The 19,619-nt window shown below is 36.8% G+C and overlaps 1 protein-coding gene across 1 annotated transcript in view; it reads left to right on the forward strand.

Annotated features, from left to right (window-relative positions):
• Positions 1-18,641, forward strand: part of LOC109088276 (protein BANP) — a 39,294-nt gene extending 20,653 nt beyond the window's left edge. The window contains exons 12-13 of the mRNA XM_042715659.1: positions 12,278-12,418; positions 17,634-18,641. Of these exons, the coding sequence (XP_042571593.1) occupies positions 12,278-12,418; positions 17,634-17,744 (252 nt within the window). The 3' untranslated portion in view covers positions 17,745-18,641. The remainder of the gene's footprint in view (positions 1-12,277; positions 12,419-17,633) is intronic.
• The last annotated feature ends 978 nt before the right edge of the window (positions 18,642-19,619 follow it).

The following is a 19,619-nucleotide window of genomic DNA, read 5'->3' on the forward strand; positions in this document are numbered from 1 at the left end:
ATCATGGAGAACTATTATAGAGTTATTCATATTTTTAATTATTTTATGTTTTCCATTTTCATTTCATCTTGTTTTTGTCATTCTTATTATTTATTGTTTAAATAAGTCTACTTTTTGTAAATTTTATTTTAGGCATTTTAGTAAATTAAACAAAATAAAAATTTGAAAAATTGCCAACTGGCTGAAATAAAAAAACAAAAGGTTTTTTATTTTTTTATTTTATTTCAGTAAATGTTTCTTTTTTCATTAAACATTTTTTTATGTTGTTAGTTAAATATAATGCTTAGCAACCTTATAACAACATTAAGCATTGAAGTGGAACACTTTGAAAATCTAGATTGCACTTTGCCATTAAGGCAGCTTTTGCAGTTTTATCAGCACTTGTTTTGTCTAGCCTGTTTCCCAGTTCCAGCTTTTTACACATGCTCACACACCCATAACATACTCCATTATAATGATAGTTTTCATCTGTACAGTAGCAATGAGTAAACGTTTGTATTTTTTTTAAATACTCCTGGCATGTCTCCCAGATGATTGTAGATATGAGGTGGTATTTCATCCAAAGTTTGCACATATACAAAATATGTGTTTCCTGAAATCTCTAACTGGCTAATATGCATTAGATAATGTCTATCTATGCTTTCACATAACATCGAAATAGGAAGAGGAAAGAGAGCAAAAGAAAATGTCATTAGCCCTGAGACAACGTTCAGATGATTTCCCTGTACCTCTTCCACATCTCCCTCTGCATCAGGGTTTTTTTCTTTGTCCCTTCCAAGGATTTTTTCACTCTGGTCCGTCCTCCTCTTCCTCCATCTCCTCTCTTTTCATCTCCACGTGCTACGGTTCATGTGTCTTCGACTCATCTCCATCCTGTAAACAGCTGGAGGCCTGTCCTCCACTCAGCCTCAAGTCAGCAAAATTTAAGGCCAGCAGTACTGCAGTCACCCTCAAAGCTTTCAGCAGGGCTATAAATGCTTCAGAAACACTTCATATCAGAGTGTTTACTCAGTAATGGAAATTCTGTCAATCTTTACCCTCTTTCCAAACTCATGTTTTTTTTCTTCCATAAAACAGAAATTTTGAAGAATGTCTTGGTCACTATTTTCTATACAAATACAATGAATGTGAAATATATATTTTACATTTCAAAAAACATAAAAATATCATTAAAGTGTCCACTCATGTGTTTCTCAAATCACATGATAGTTTCAATGAATCATTCAGACTGCATTTTGGATCAAATGATTTGTTAAAAAGTTCAGATTCTCATGAATCAGACTTTGCTACTTCTCTCATGACTGTACCAACACAACATTCTGCTTCTATTTCTCACACAGAGCTCTCATATGACTTCAGAAGACTTGGAATATACTGCATGGGTCATATGGACCACTTTTATGATGCTCTGTGTTGTTTTTAAAGCATGAAAACACGGCATGCAAAAGAGCGACCAGCACGGTTCCTCTTGTCTCAGTTTGTCGTCCACAGAAGCATTAAAAGTAATAAGTTGAAAATTGAAACAACATGAAGTTGAATAAATGATGTTTATTATTATTACTTTAGCAGTTATAAAATATCCAACACAATCAAGATGGTTTTATGGACTAGGGTTAGACAAATAGTTATAGTTAGGGTCTTCTCATCTAAATTCAGGTCACAGAAAATGTGAGAGATTACAGTAAAGCACAGAGGACATTGTGTGTTGTGCATATGGATCACTTTTTGGCAAGGTAATTACAATTTTTGGCATTATTTTAGAATGTCTTGGACTTTAAATATGGTTGGACAAAAAGTAAAATTCTGTCATTGTTTACTCACCCTGAGGTTGTTCCAAACTCATATGATTTACTTTCTTCTATGGAAGACAAAAAGAGGACTTTTTTTAAAAAGTTTGTCAAATAGACAACATTTTATGGTGTTCTTCTGTTCTTATTGGGGCTTGAAAGATGCAGCCTGTATTGACCGGTTTTGAAGATAGTGTAAAGTTCCTTCTTTGTCTGGTTAAGCAGGGTATCTGAATTGCATTAGCGTTTTAACATCCCCATCTGCTCGCCATCTTCTCTCTTCCATCAAGGAGAAGAGCTCATGAGTTACGTGCTGTTGGACTATAGCAGCGTGCCATAACATTTAGTCCCCTTCCACCATCTAAAACAAACATGCACATAGCCGGCACATGAAAGACTTCCATGAAAAAAGTGAAGGAGTGTTAACAGTGTGTTAAATCAGTTGGCGACCCCTTTGTGTGCTCTTATCTGATGCCTCCTCTCCTGCCCTCTGATCTGACCCCCGCAACTACAGAGGTCCTGACCAAAAGATAAGGCAAGAACGTGAAAAGAGGGTGAGAAGACTAAAGTCTGAGGAGATTTTGTTTTTGGTTGGTACAATTGGTTAGTTCCACATTGTGCTCGCAAATTCTTCAGACCAGACGTTGCAGATGTTTATTACCAAAACCTCTCAGGCCTTGTGTTTTCTATGAACAAGAGTTCTTTATTTCCTTCTCCTTTCACAATGGGATGGTGCACTGCTGTGCACATAGTTAGAGATCCGTATGGTTCTGCAGTCACTCCCTTGATCAGTTTTGAGGTAGGTAGGAATGGGGAGATTTGGCTCCTGTTGGTAAGTCCAGGTGCATTAGTTGATGTTCGGATTGAATTATAAAGGAGTTATCTGCAAGCAGAATGGATATGTGATCAGCTCTGCAGAAGTGTAGTTGTATCTCAGTAGCTTGTGAGCCCAGAGGTTGTTTGTAGCCACGTACCGCCTATTTTGACAAGAAAGATAAAGTGATTGATATTTAGGACACTTGTTACTATACATCCACAGACATGCTGCAATGAGCATGTAAGAAATACTGCTGCTGCACATGTAACATATGAAATAACCCTCATATATAACACATGAAATCACCCCATAGCAGATCTATACAGGTGGAGCTGGGGAAGGTGGAGGGTTTCTGAAGTGCTTTGCAATTGCTACAGCAAGCACTATCCAAGTATTTGAATGTTGAGAAGGAAGCTCATTGGCTGCTGATGCGAAAAGAATCCAATCAGCTGTGCCACGCGAATAATGATGTCATTAACCTATTGGCCTGCGCAATCTGGAGTTTCATGACAGAATGTTGTATTTACAGAATCAATAAATAGTCTTTATAAGAGAAAGTGGCCACAAGTTATAATTTTAACAGTTTTTGACATGAAATGCACATAAATAGTAATTAAACTGTCTAGTTTGGGCCCTGTGTTTTGAAATGGTCATGAAAGTGAAGTGACATACAGCCAAGTATGGTTACCCATAATCAGAATCCGTGCTCTGCATTTAACCCATCCAAAGTGCACACACACAGCAGTAAACACATACACACAGCGTGAACACACACCCAGAGCAGTGGGCAGCCATTTATGCTGCTGCGCCCGGGGAGCAGTTGGGGTTCGGTGCCTTGCTCAAGGGCACCTCAGTCGTGGTATTGCCGGCCCGAGACTCAAACCAACAACCCTAGGGTAAGGAGTCAAACTCTCTAATCACTAGGCCACGACTTCCCCCAAATTGTAACTGAATCTGAATGTAATCAAATCTGGAAATGTGAGCAAATTAATACCCAACCATAGCAGCTTGGTACCTTGAAATGGTTTTGTTTCCCTGCAAACTTAAGAAAATGTACCAATATGAGCACTAAATGGAAGTCCTGCCCCAAACTCAGACCATTGGTTGAGTCTGAAGTTAGCATGCTGGGTCGCTCAAACAAACAGCGCAGTTTTTTGAAAGTAACCTGCTGCATTTACATAGTAAGTTTTTTGGCACTATCTGCATATCTGAAACTGTGCACTATAAATTCAGTCTGCACCAGAAGCAGACCCAATAAAGACTTATAGTATGCCTGCTTATTCAGACAAATGTAAAAAGAGTGAGAAAAGACTACTGTGATCTGTTTCTAATCGGCTTTTATTGAATTTGGGCCAGACAAAAATTTGCTCAGGAGTTTGAATATCATTCACAAGCGGCATCTGTGTATTCAATTGATGTAACTTTTTACCTCTGCAGATGTGTATATTTATATTGGTATGTATGCAATTATGCCCATTTATGATCCAGAACTTCAAGTTTCCTCTATCTCGGTATTAAAACCAGATGTGTGCAGAGCTCGCATCCATTAAGTACCTGCTGTAGGATCTAAATTCTCCAGGATTTAACTTGCAGTCCAGTTGTTGTCACAACCTTGAGGCTTTAGTCCCAATTCAAGCTCCTAAATGAATTTACCCTTTTTACCTCCATTGGAACATGGATTTGACTCAAGTTATAAAACAAAATATGCTAAATAAAATGGTCCAAGGCTTTTTGCGATCCAAGTGATGATTGTGTCATAATGGAGGAGATTGGATTTTCCAGCATTGTTGATGCTCTTTCCTGTCTTGGGTCGTGATAGAGGAGTTCTGGAAGCTGATGTGGTCATGGCAGTGATACAGAGGTCTTCTCATAAATATTCAAAAAAAAAAATCCCTTGGTAATCTAATGGAGAGAAGTTCTTCATGACTTGTTGCATGTGTTGTGGTCGGTGGACACTGTTAAATACACCAATCACATTGCTTGACAGTCCTCATTAACACTTGCAGCACAACGGATCGTCTTTGTGAGAATCTCACTTCTTGTTTTACCGCCAGTTGGATGCAGTGAACATCTGATCAACAAGATGCAGTAAAATCATCAAGTCTTCATAATTTACGTTGCTCAGAGATGCTTTCCATTGGAAACATTGAAAATGTGGAGGAAAAACATGAGGTTTGAAGGCGGGACTGGACTGTGCAACCCCTTTCCTTGGATATGGTGTAAAAGATGAGTTTGGCTACAGGAGTAGTTTCTCAATCTTCCACAGGGGTCATATTTAAGGTTGTTGTTAGCGATTTGAGCATTAGGATGTCAAGATAATTTATCTATAAGATATTATGTTCTTGTTTCCCTTCAATCCAGCCTAAAGTCAAACCATTAGTTTGAGAAACTGCAAAGCTCCACTTTCACAGAATATCGTAAAGATTGCAGATTAATTTGCTCGTCCACCAGTTCGGTCATGGAAGTCATACTTGTACAATGTGTTATGATGAGGCTCAGTTTGAAACACCTATCTGAACTATTAGTAAAAGGAGAGACTGTAAAACTGTACCTTATTTCCTAGCCTTCCTCGATGCCTTCATTTGAACATCCTTCTTTCTGAGCTTGTTTCTTATTGTCCAAGCATCCTTTGTAAGTGTTCTTTCTTCCTAGATTCACATTGTCCATCCAGATTTCCTTACCTTATTACCTAAACTTCTTCAGAGCTTCCTCACCTTCCTACTGAACTCTAAACAACTTCTTTGTCTCAAGTTTCCTTGAAAAACATCCTTCCTTTCAAGCTTTCTTCCAAACTTTGTTCCCTTCAAACTTCCTAATCTTCCTTCTGAACGTCATTCCAGTCGCATCTTTCATTCCCTTTGAGCTTCTTTCATTTGTTTCAAACTTCCTTCCTACCTTCTTTGCTTCCTCATCATCCTACTGAGCTTCCTTCCTGCCTTTCTGCCTTCGGAGTTTTCTTCTGAGCATCATTCCTTTTCAGCTTCCTTCTAAACTTCCTCACCTTCACTGCTTCATTTTTGTGTCCTAAACTTCCTTTCAAGCTTCCTTTCATACTTTCTTCCTATACCTTCTTTTTTCCTAAGGCTCTTTTCTGCCAAATACTATTAGGAAGTCAGATCATTGTCCAGAACCAATGGTCAAATGTTACAAATTAAAAATGTGATCAACATTTGTGATGACTAAGCTAAACCCTGCATCGCTTTAACATTACTAAGAGCATAACACGTGTGGAGGTCGCAACCAGCGCCCATGTGATTTTCAAATGAAGCAAATGGAATAACATTATGACCATTTCATGATGACTGAGCTAAACCTTGTATTGCTTCAGCATTAGTAACATCATGCAATGTTTAATTATTTGGAACTGAATCTTCACTAGAAATTAGATCTGCTTCCAGGCTCAAGGCAATGTAAAAATTTTGTGGATGTAGTACTGTTGATGGTGGCTGCCCTCCAAATTAGAATGTTAAAGTTTTAAAGAATGAAATAAAAAGACAGTTTGGGGTTTAAGGAGATATTAGTGATGGCACTCCCGTACAAAGCCTAATACTGTAGCTTATAAGACCAGCTGGTTTGTGTGGAGACTTTTTGTAAAAATAAAAAACCCTCATCAAACAGGAATTAGCCGTTGAGCTCAAATGTCCGAAGATGTCCTCATTAGATAATGTTTGTTGTCAGGGTGAAACAAATTTTGGATACAAATTTAGACCCATCCATAACCGTTTTTATTCTGAAGTTCTTCTGTCTGTTTGTGGGAGGTTTTGCAGCAGATGCAGCAGAAGTGACTCTCAGATGTTTTTAGGAGTTCACTCAGTTTGTCCAACATCCTGTTGGCCATCTTTCTTTCTGTCTGTCGGTCTCTCTCACATAACAGTTAGGCTGTCACATCTGTCCTGGCTTAGGTTTGGCCCGCTCCAGATGCACAAGTTGCTGGACTCATGTTGAAATTGGGCGGAAGCGTTTACCTTTCCAGAGAGACTTTTTTTCATCATACTGACAACTCTTGAGGGTATTAGAGAACTCTTCATGTAGCTGGGAGCCTGACCTCTTTCACAACACCGTTTATTGAACTGTGCAAAAAAAAAAAAAATGTCTTCCAAAAATGTTTGGGACCTGCATAATGAATTGTGAAGAAGCATTCAGATTTCATAAAGCTTATTAGTAGAGCTTAACCGATTTTCATTCTGTTTTCAGGGGAATTCATGGTTTTGAAAGCTAGTCGATAATCATATTCACTGAAGACGACACTTGAACAACAATAATGAAAAATGGAGTTTGGGAGGAATGCCGTGTTTGCACAGTAGGGTATTATGCTTCAAAAAGGCCCCAAACTAAATGTTTTTTGCATTAAGCTGCTGTTGTTTTGTTCCTCGTTGTCTTTGCTCCAGTTCCTCAATGTGTTTGCTGTCCTACTCTGCTGCTGAAAGCATTACTACATAAGAGAAAGATTTATTCTGGGTCCTTTTTTTTCCTGTTTGCTTTTAGTCCCATCAACCAGCACTCGGACAAATTTTAAACCCTTTGTTTGGCAGCTCGCCGAGATAGCAGATTTGAAGTTTGACTGTTTCCGAGAGAAACCCGGCTGGGCACAAGGGGAGGTTAGCTCATGGAGACCCTTGAGAAAAGGGCATGATCCGTTTCAGTTTCAAATACCTTTCAATGTGAATTCAGTCCAGCCATGAGCGAGAAGGCAAACAGCTGGCTTGGTTATTTACTCCGTTTCCTCTGAGAGTTTGATTTACTCGCTAATGACAAACAGAAAACAGATAACTGTCTCAAACGAGCCCTTTAATTTCTGTCAAAGTCAGCAGACCTCATGCGAACACAGCGGTTCAACTCCGATGCACGTTGTGTAATCATTAGTGGTCAACCGATATATCGGCCGATATTTGAGCACACATTGCTCATATTCTCCCTCTTGTTCGACGTCATCATTACGGTTAAGCCAAAGAATTAATGTATACAAAAAGTATTATAACCATTGCTTTTATATTATTAGTAATAGGCAAACATTATAATACTTTATTGTCATCAGCATTAAGCAAATACACAGTTATATCATTTAAACAAATCTTTGAATGACTAATGAACATTTAATATCACAAACCTTGCAAACTTAGTTGAATCCAGCTGTGAGATCTTGTGAAGTGTGCATGTGTATCCAGCATGATCTCATGTTCTCTGCGTGACGGTCGGTCTGTGTTAATTGAATGCTTTAAACTTTAAACTTGTGATTTCAAATTATGCTGTGCTTTATGCATTTGCCCACTGTTATATTCATGTCATTTTCACGGTGTGCTGTATGTAAAATGAGTGTGACCCTGGCTTTATTTGGCTTTTATTTTGGACGACTTCAGGAGCCAAAGAGTGTGTCTCCAATGTGATGCGTGTTTTGAATTAGCTTTACTTTATTTGATTGTTTTGGAACCACGTTCCCATGCTCTCCCGATCGGCGTTGGAGTGGAGAGTCGTCTTGAGAACAGTTGCGAGGCCGGAAGTCAACCGATGAGAACGGGTTTTCATTGCTATGCGATCACAGGCATTCTCCCAGCATCATAAAACTCTCATTGTGTTAAGTCGCACAGCTGAGCATACAAACAAAACTCATAGTTTTAAAATTCCTGTTGTTGTAGCCGTGTTTGCTCTGACAAATATTACTCAATGGTTAGATCCCCAAAACATATATTTTAATGCGTAAAAATTTTATTTCCTTTTTTTACGAGGCCTGACGGATTGTTTCAAAATGTCATATGGATGCTCAGTGAGCGGTGCACTTTATTTTGATTGTTTTCATGATTGTCTGCATGAGAAAGTGTCCCAAGTTTTTGTGTGTGTCTTTGCAGTTTTCTGGTGCAGATAAATGATGAAATGAGAAATGTAAAAAGACATCCCTCAGCTGTGAATTACTCTTGTTCCCAATATCTTCAGATTTTTGTGTGTGCATATCTCTGTGCTTGTGCATGTGTTTGTGTTTAAGACCTGCTGGGCCACCCTTCAGTTGTTCTCATGCTATTCTTTGTTTACCAGAGTAAATGGGTCAGACAGGTGTTGATGATAAAGAAAATGGTTTAATGTGGTTTTGAAAAACTTTCATACAATTTTTCAACCAAAATGCAAATGTAATGCATTTGGCATAGCAATCAAGTAAAAATAATAACATATTTTCCTGATACCGTTAACGCAAGTGAGTGTACATAATCATTATTTTCCAAAAAGTATTCAAATTTTAAGGTAAAAAGTAATTTTTAAAAATTGCATTTATTCATAAATATCATTAGGTTTTTTTGTGGACCTGCACCACATGATATTTTACTAACTTGGCCTAGTCATAACGAAATTATCTGTTATTTTAAGAGAATAATTAAAGGGTCTGCAGTGGTCCTCTCTATGATATCATTTCCTGTTTAGTTTTTTTGGTTTGGTTCAGTTTTGGTTTATTTTTTTTTAGTTATAGTTTAGTCGTTTTTTTTTTTTTTTTTTTTTTTGTATATATATATATATATATATATATATATATATATATATATATATATATATATATATATATATATTGTTTTCCTTTGGTTTTGTTTGATTTTGTCTGGTCTAGCTGTGTTTGGTTTGGTCCAGTTTTGGTTTGTTTAGTTTAGTTTTTTTTATGCGTGTTAATCACACCACATGACTTTTCAAGATTTTTATTTATTTATATTAATGAGGCTTTTTTCTTCATTATGATAGCAGGATGCCTATCTCAAAAATGTCAAAACATGCTAATCGTAGAGCTGTATTCAAGTCATTATGTATGAATTGCATTTTTGAATAATGCTTCATCCCATTTAAACCAACCCAACATCGTAAACACTAATTATTACCCCATGATTTGACTGGCAGCATCATTTTCTATTCTAAAAAAGTCATTGTGGCGAAATTGGCATCTTTTCTTCATGCCGTTGGAGACATGGTGGGCATTGCATGGGTTCTGTACGACCTCTAAGCATGCCTCTGACTCATGACTTCAAAGTCATCATTTGCACTTGAATCCAGGGTGGGGGCAGAGGCGAACTGGATCTGAAATTGGGGTTATTGTGGGATTTTTGTTCAGTGCAACAGATTTTCTTTCTCCTAATTGGGAGTGCATGGCAGTTCTGTTCCCACTCGAGGAGACTCTGATTTGATTGTTTATGCCCACACTGGTGCAGAGAGGTGTCACCACATGGAGTCGCCGAAGAGCTATAATGATTAACGATTAGTGTTTAGTCTGAAGTTCACGTTTCATTTAAATTCTATTCCACATGGCCGTTTTTGAATGAACGCCATGCATGTGGAAACGGTCAACTGCTGCAGTCGAGAAATTAGTGACTCACAGTTCAGATTGAAGACTAGCGTCAGCAATTGAAGAGAAGCCGGTGGATCCAAAACCATTGTGACCACATCAGAGCACCTTTAGTGGTCAGATGATGTCTAATCAGTGATGAGTTCGGGCTTGCTTTGGTGCAGTCGAACACAAAGTGCGAGAGTATGCGATCAAGCATGAACATGCAAGTGATTTTGCTTTTATCTGCTAGCTTTGAGATGAGTTGGTGCAGGATGGAGATGTGTTTGTGAGAGCTCAGCTGGAGACTAGGCCTTCCATGTGGCTGTTATGATGAGCACTTGGATGTGTCACACATGCACAATCAGTTTCACGTGCATGAGGAAATGCAGTAAATCCCTGGCTTGATTTGAATTCGGTTTGCAACACCACTTGAAATTTCAGACTTGGCAATCAAGCAAGTGCATTCAAGATGCCAGTTTTTTTCTGCAAGTCGCATAGTTTTGCACCTTTTAATCCTGAAACAGCAAATTGGCAGTTGCTTAATGGCTTGCAAGAAACAAAATACATTCATTGACAATCCTGATTGGCCTGTGACTATGAGAATGGAAAACATTTCCTCCCTTGGGCTACTTCTGAATTGCTGAACTATCATAGTGTGTTGAGTTCAATGAAGAACCTACTTCTTGATTGTTTCCCTTAACTAATCATATGGCTTCAGCTCCAGTTGCTTTATGGGATAGCATAAGTGTCCCAAAGTTGCGCACTTCTGGATCTCAGCAGATGTTGAACGTCATCCAGATGTTGTTCGCCTACTGTATTGTAAATACTTAGTACTGGACTTTCTACTCATTTGACAGTGTTTGCTTACTGCATGCAGTGTTGGACTTTTGAACTTCCTGATAATGTGAAAACAAGAAGAGCTGAAAAACAGGTGCACATTACTGGGGTTTATGACAGGCAGTTGCATAAGCTGTAGAATGAGTGGAAACATTAGCAGATTCAATTGTAAACTGTGAGAATTGTAATTTTGTTTACACAGTGAGGTGACGGATGTGCTAATGAAAGTTAGAAAGGAACAATCAATGGATTGAAAGGAAGAACACAGTAATAGTTTTCATTATAATGGATGCGAATCATTTCCATATTAAAATCAAATTATCATCAGAATCTCTTGAGCAAAAATTTGATCCTAGCTGATCCTGTTGTAGAATACTTAGTGGAAAAACTAGAAAACACAAAAAGATGATTGCGTTTTTGTTTTTGTTTTTTTTATAATCAAAAAGCTCTTTTTGTATCTATTAATGTAACTAGAGTTGAAAAACAGATCTAAGATCTGAAGTGTAATTTTCAGGCCTAGAAAAAAGTAACCAATTAACTAACTAACTAAATACATAAAATTAAGAAAAGTCATGGAAATTTCTAAATGAACTAGGTATTTTTTCTTGTAAAGTTTGTAAAGTGTGTGATGTATGTGTGATCGTTGTTTAGTGCTAGATAAACAGTTTTAAAAACACTGTCCAGCCAAAAATTGGGATTTGCAGTCATGAGACTGGAGATCTTTTAGCATAACAGGTTTATTAATAGATATCAGTCTTTGTTTTTCTATTAGGAATTCAAAATCCATCCATATATATAACATAAATCTGGACAAAATATCAATAATTAGTGTTATTGAAGTATTATTTATTATAATTGTATATTTATGAATTGACTTATTTTAATACTTTTCATTTCTTTACAGCTTGCTTGCTGTAATTATTTATCTATTTTTTCAGTTTTAGTAATATTAGTACTTAAATTTATTCAAGTTAGTTGGCAAGGCAATATTTCTAATTTTTTTTTTTTTTTTTTTTAGTTTACATTTCTCATCTAATGCTTCCTTTCATTTTTTTTTCTGTTACTGAAAATGATTTTTAATAGTTTCAATTTTAGTTTTAGTTAACAATAGCGACACTGATCTCAAGATAAAAGAAAATCATTTCAAAAGTAGCGGCATACCCAGAAAGCTTGGTGGCATGACATTTAAACTCTATTTGGCCGATTGTGATTTGAAACTCATCTGGTTGTTTCGATTCTTCATCTGAAGAATATTTGTGCTGGTAATTTAGAGAACAGCTTGCAGTGCATTTAAGTGTCTGGCTCTAATTTGTCAGTCACACCGCTCACATGTAAGACAGCATTAGTCATCAAAATTAGTCACATTGTCACTAAGGAATGATACTTACTAAAACTATCTACCCGTGTTGGGAAATTTAACAGTATTTTGTGTCTAGAGCACTTTCCCACAGATAAATAAGCATTCGGAATAGTTGGATCTAGTTGTTTCCCAAAATGTTAGCATAGTGCTAATATTTCTCATTCTTTCTGCCTATTTCCTAGGTTTTAAGAGGACCACAGCTCATCGCAGTGGCGTCGACCGACGGGACGGGTGGGGTTGACACATCTCCTCTCCAGGGTAATGATATTCAGGTGCAATACGTCCAGCTGGGAACGGTGACTGACCACACCGGCGCAGTACAAGTGAGAAAAGCCAGAAACACACTCACACACACAAACACAACGTCAACATTATCTGTGATGTACAGCCGTTTTATTTCAGGGAGGAATGTTTTCGGGTCTCAAAACGACCACCACTGTCGCACAGGTGTCCGATGAATGCACCAATCTGGTCTATGGTGGGCAGCAATTCTGCGCCAACACCACTGGGTGGCGTAGTGACCAATATGTGTGATCAAACTCGCTCTCTCACCATGTGCTCTTTCTAGAAATCGTAGGTAGTGATCTTAACCTGCTCTCCACTCTCATTTTCGGCTAATCAGCAACCCAGATCAGTTAGTTTTTCCTCCACATAATAAATTGCCTTCAGTTGTCCCTTTCTATTTTCTCATTTTTATCCCTGTTTTCCATCTCATGCTGTACATCAAGTTCTCAACATGCTCAAATGCTCCTTGATGTGTGTTTTCACTCTAATCACTTCCCCATGATGCCGTTATGGCGTTTCGGAGCTGCGATATGGCGTGCACGCATATTCAAACACATTTAGAGGTTTGACAGTCATTACAGGCACCACATTTTCGCAGCTGCACTCACGTGTTTGATTCATGTGAGGCTTCAAGCTAGGGTTGAGGAGCACAGGCACAATTTGACTTGCATATTTCACATCTGCTTTTACGTTTCTGTCTTTAGAGCAGAAGAAACTTCTTTTAATCTGAAGTGAAGAGCAATCAGTGTTAAATCTTGTAGTGGATCAGACTTTGGTTGGCAAAGATTTTGTGGCGAGACAGAAAAACATGACAATAAAATGATTTAAATAAAGGAATAAGTCACCCAAAAATAGAAGTTAGTTGTAGATGAGTTGAGAAATTTAGCATTATATCACTTGCTAACCAATGGATGCTCTGCAGTGAATGGGTGCTGTCAGAATAAGAGTCCCAACAGCTGATAAAAACATCACAATAATACACAAGTAATCCACGCCACTCCAGTCCATCAATTTATGTCTTGTGAAGTGAAAAGCTGCATGTTTGCAAAAAACAAATCCATCAAGGGATTTTCAGCTTCAAACCATTGCTTCTGGTTAAAATTCAAGTCCATAATCCATAATATTGCTTTCTTGAGTAAAAAAGACATCTCATCTGAATCAGGAGAGAAATGTGCATCGATCAAGCACCGGTTAAATGGTAAAAACAGTCCAAAACAGGTCTAAACAAATGTGTTGCCAGGTCATGGAAAACCTGGAAATTAGAACGGGAAAAAAGTGTGATTTGTATAATAAACAAAGTAAAATCTCATGGAAAGTCATAGATAAGTAATGCATTTTCATTAATGACCATGTATTATTACTGGAAAAGTCATAGAAAGTCATTAATTCAGAAGAGTAGGAACCCTGTGGAAATTTTAATTCAAGTTCAGACTGTTGCTGTTTGGCACACGTGTTTATCATTTTGCACATTATCTTTGAATAAAATAGAGTGAAATGGACTATATAAATTGAACATATTGACATATTGACAAAATTAAAATATTTTCACTGAAAGTCAAAATGCTGAAGCAAAAAACTGTGTAAAAACCAACAATGAGAACATTAAGCATTTCAAAGCCCTTTGTTGTGACCATCCTTTTACATTTTTTAAAAAACACTCACGGCACTAGCACGCACCCCCAATATGGCTTTTGTGAGCGCGGGAATGTGAACTATTTGGTAACAGGGAGGAGGACGAGGCCTTTACCACAGTTGCCCTTTAAAGTGGTTAGGCTGGTACAACTAAACCCTCTTTAGACCATTTGGGCGCTTATGGTTTAAATAGTCTTAAAGGGCATTTCCTGCTTAAAATCGGTACTTTTTTCAATTTGCTTTTATTAATGCACTTTCCTGGTCTCATTGTGCTCGATTCATCATCGCACGTTATTTCAGAAGAAAAAAAAGTAATCTTATATAAAAAAAAAATTACATAACTTGCTCTGCCTCTGAAACGACTTTCCTATACTGATGACATCACCAAGACCTCTTATTTTTCAGCCCCTCCCCCTTCTCTATACTCTGCTGTAAACAAAGGCCATAAAAAACAAACAAATGCTCCCCTTCCTCTCTTTGAAGTACATTCTTTCATCAGATGTGCTGTAACAGAGCCAAATTAGTTGTACGGCTTGTTATCTGAGTGACCTACATCTTTCTTTTCCTCTTTCTCTCTCTCACGGACACACACTTGTGCTTTGGCCGACCCTCAAATATGTAGTGTCTCATCTTCGTCTAAGCAGGCTGTACCAAACCCCGGAAAGCAGTTTGTGGGAACGGCTTGATGATTACATCTGTACCCAGACCCCATGAAAGGGTCTTAGATTTACCTCTAGCCTCACTTATTGCTTTACTTGGTGGTCTGGACTCCTTCCAAAATTGGCTCTGCAATTTTACTGTACACATCAAAGCTGTTGGAAAGCTGTTAATGGACTATGATGCTCGAATAGAGCGCAAAATTTGACGCAGTCAAGCGAGTAAATCTCTGCAAATCAATTGTAGATTACTGCCGTTTTGTGACAAACCACCTGTCAGTGTGACACGGGGATAAAATAAACAGCTGTCAGAGAAAATGAATATGAATGATGGCATGAGCTCACTTAGTAGTGGAGCCGTGCTGAAGTTGGCGAACAGAAAAATTACCTGCTGTTTTTGGAAGACAGTTTGGTGGAAAATTTGTTTACATGGAAATCAATTCTTGCATGTTTTATATCTTAGCTCTTTTTTTATTGTAAAATTAAAAAAAAAAAATTATCTTAAATGTAAAACTATGTCGCAACCTGGATAAAGACATTATGTATTTCCTATATTTGTTTTCATAAAAATTTTAGGTTGAGTGTCTACATACATGTATACATACATAAATTTGATTCCGTTTAAATAGATCCTATCCAGTCTCAACTAGTTGCAGCTGTGACTTGATTTTTCATCCATTTCTTTTATCGTAGCCACAACCGCAGTGAGATCCTATTAGTCCAAATTCCTGCTCTAAAGAGCTGTGTATTGAAGATCAAATATAATCTGATTGGCTGTGATTGTTGTGTTTTTCATTTAAAACTTGGACACTTGTTATATTTAGTTGGAGAGCATTAAAAAAAAAAAAAACAGCAATGAATAAGAAATAGTTAAGTTATATATTTTAATAAAGTTATTATGGCTAGAAATGAACCTTGGTGAAATAAAACAAATAAAATTATTAGAAATAAATACCGAATAAGTTGATTTTAAGTAGAGATTGGGGACAAAAATTAAATATAATGCTAAAAAAAAAAAAAAAAAAAAATCTTCGAAGCATTAGTGGATTTAAAGTAAAATTAAAAAAAAAATAAAAATAAATGTGGATATCAGGGACAAAAATAAAATCAAATAATTACAAAAATATAAATAAATAAATAATACCAAGAAAGTTAGTGGACGTTAGAAAAATTCAAGTAAATTAAAATTAATAAGTTAAAAGTGAATTTTAGGTGGACATCGTGGACAAAAAATAAATATAATGATAAGAAACTAAACTTCAAAACAAACAAACATAAAAAGAACATTAGTGGAAAAATAAATCCAGTATAAATAAATAAATAAATGCATATTAAGTGGACATCATAGAAAAATGTAATAAAATATCATGATCACAAAATAAATAAAAAAAACAACAACAAAAAAAATTTTTTTTAACAATAATGGACCTCAGGTAAAAAGTAAAAAATAAAAATAAAATATAATATAATAAAAAGGAAAAAAAAAAGTATTTTTTTTTTTTACTTTATTGACCCATTTTAACCTACTTGATGAGCTAAGAAGCCAGGAAATGACATCAAATGCTTTAAACTATAGGAAAGCTTAATAATTGGGCAACAAGCTGAAATTATGTGAATTTTAGGATTATTTCAGTCGCTCCCATCTGCTGCACAAAACATGTGGTAGTGTTTACAGACATTTTTCATGAACACACCCCTTTATTTTTTTCATTTAATAGCTTCCATGTCACACATTCGATCACTACAGATAAAAATAGTCGAAAGTAAAGATGTTTCCGGCCAGGAAGCTCTGTTCTCTGTATAGTTCGATAGAAGTGTCAGCTCACTTACTCAGGGCTGTTTGAAAGTGATGCTTTTGAGTTATTCAATCATTGGCTCTAATGAGTGCCCTCTTGTGGAGCCGCAGGAAATCAGCCCCTGAGGAGTTTACACTTAGCACCTAAGATGAAAACCACAGCTTGTGAGTGTCTCGCATCAGGCGGGCTGTGTATTAAGAGTCCTGGCACTTCGGGGCCGTGCCCTTGAGTACAGTATGTGCCTTTGCACTGTGCAGGTGTGCGGTCTGTTCCTCTGGCATGTGTTGAGGAAGGAATGACTCACTGCACATACTCTGAAATGACTCATCCTGCGTTGTCTCCCCCTGTATCACTCCCTCTACCCTTTTTTTTTTCTTTTTTTGAGGGAGTGTTTTTATTTCGACGACTGAGATGAAGTGTAGCCTTCGTCTGACCCTTTACTTTTCTCCTTGTTTTCCATCTCTTGTTGTTGTCCTGATCTTTGTTTTTGTTGTATCAATCTGTACACCTGTCAGTGTTGTATTTGTCTGCTGTCATTGCCTCTTAAAAGGTAAAGCAGTGTATGTATTTGTCTGCTGTCATTAATCCTCTATTAATATCGTTAAAACCTGCAAAAGCTCTGTTCGTCTTCATTAATTTAAGATTTTTTGGATGAAAATGAAAAGGTATGAAAGACATCGTCAGAATACTCCATAATTAATAAAACAAACAATGAAAAGGTATGAAAGACATCGTCAGAATACTCCATCTGTCATAAGACATGCAATCTGGGTTATATGAAGCGACGGGAACACTTTTTGTAAGCGAAGAAAACAAAAATAATGACTTTATTCAACAATTCCTTTGTCAACAGTCAACAGAGCATACGGTGATATGGAGAGACACAGAGGAGACTGTTGACAAAGGAATTGTTGAATAAAGTCGTTATTTATACTTAACCATGTTTATCCTGCATGTGAACTTGCAAAGTTTGTTTATGGTTTTCAAGGACCAAGTCAAAATTAGCTCCAATATTTCATCTGGTGGCGTGAATTTGAGGTGGAACGGATGGAGATTGCAGATGGAGGGAATGATCAGGAAGCCTGTTTGAAACAATCAGTATTTTTGCAGTTGCATTTGGTTTTCTAATGGCACAAAAATGACACATTCACTCTGTTTTTGGTTCTCAGGCTGAAGCTCTGACTCCAGCGCTGCAGGCGGAGATGGATGTGAAGGAGGCCATTCAGCTCCAGCAAGCCGAGAACGGAGAGGTGGTTCAGATCCAGATGCCAGGCACTTGAGCCACTCACGTGCAAACTTCTCACGTGTGCATAAACAAAGATATTCGGCTAGAGTGTCAGGGAGAGGGCGAAACCGAGGAGCGTGGCCACTCAAACTCAAATTCTCAACCAAAACCACCACCGTCAGTCAACAGTTATTGACTAAATCCAAGTAAAACAAATGCAATTTGTTGTAACATGTCAGCTCGTATGGAAACTACTGGCCGTCCCCCACCAATAACAGTCACTGCATCCGGTCTGCTTAGTAACGTATAAGCAATGCTGGCTTCATCGCTGGTTCGTTCAATCTCTCCGACACTGAACAAAACGGTAAAATACAGAAGGCTTTTTCCTGTCCGGTCTGTCTGAAGTACTTCACACACAAAGAACAAGCATGTTTAACTAACGATTCAAGCAGACAGTCAAGTTACTGGGCCTAAACTGGTCATAAGTGTCATTTTCAGTACATGAGCGTCACACTTTGTAGGCTTTGAGTATCTGATATTACAAAAAAGCAGCAGTGTAAAATATGCTTCAATTCATAATCCAAGATTTTTCCGTTTTGCTATCCTTTTGTGATTTTTTTTGTGTGTGCGTGTGTGTTTGTATAGGTGGAGATCTGGGTGTTTATTTCAGGGCTGCCCCGTCTTCATTTATCAGTAATTAATTTGTTTTCATAATGGTTAGCCTAAATATTTTTTGTTTCATATAACATTATTGTACAGGAAAAAACTACTGAAAGTTTTGCAGAGATTTTGTAGGGCAGTTTACAAATGCACAGGAAAATATAACAACGATGAACTGTGTTAATGTAGTATATGAAATAATGTACTTTTTCATATATATAAATATATATATATATATATACATATATTTGTGTATGAAAGAATTGTTCAAACTGAATAAATTACCTTTGTTTTGAAAAACAGCGTCTTGAGTAACAAATGACAATCTGCCAGACAACATTAGCAAAATTTCAGCAAAAAGTCATTGTAAATAGTGTACTAATGTTTTACGTCACTTTCAAACCAAGCAGCTTTCTGTTGAACAGGAGTGAACTCTGTGTGGGAAAATCTTTTCACCCTCATGCGAAACTTATGCATTATCTCTCTTTATCTATTTTCAGTGGGATAAATGAAACTGAAAGCAAGCAGGTTTTTTTTTTTTTGAGTTTTTTTATGCATTATCTTGACTCATTTGATTTCAAAATAAGTTGAATTAGATTTTAAAAATTGGTGAAATGTAAAATTCTTAAAAATTCACATTGGTGGTCAATAAATAAGGGTTTTTCAGTAGCTGTTTTTTAAATTATTACCTCAAATGATAAATATGTGATAGTAGTTATTATCATGAACTCTAACCTTTAAGCTGTCAATTTTTCAACCTTGTCACAGGAGCTTTGAAATGAATAGACCTGGGTCTATAACTCACTCAATTTCAGGGTTCCTTAAAAATTATAATTTAAAACAAAATGCTGTTGTTCTTTCAAAACATGTTCGGTGTCAACCCTGTTATATTCAAAATAATATTCTATTAATATTAAAATTAATATTCTTGTGCTCTGTGCAATAAGAACAATATTTTTCCAGCAAAAAGTTGAGCTTTTGAGCTTGACAGTTTTTTTTTTTATCTTAAATGACACAACATAACAGGGTTGAACAGCTGTTTCAACTGCTGATTCTTAAATTATTACCCCAAATTTATAAATATGTTTAATAACTTTACAGAGAAGCAGTAGGTATTTATTGTTACAAACTCTAACTTTAAAGCTGTCAACCCTGTTACATTCAAAATATTGTGGGGTTGAAGATCTTTGCAAAATGTGTAATAAAGCCATTATTCTTGTGCCATGTGAAATAAGAACAATATTTTTCCAGCAACAATTTTTTTTTTTTC

The sequence above is a fragment of the Cyprinus carpio genome, chromosome A25, assembly GCF_018340385.1.
Source record: "Cyprinus carpio isolate SPL01 chromosome A25, ASM1834038v1, whole genome shotgun sequence".
In the NCBI taxonomy this organism is placed as follows: Eukaryota; Metazoa; Chordata; class Actinopteri; order Cypriniformes; family Cyprinidae; genus Cyprinus; species Cyprinus carpio.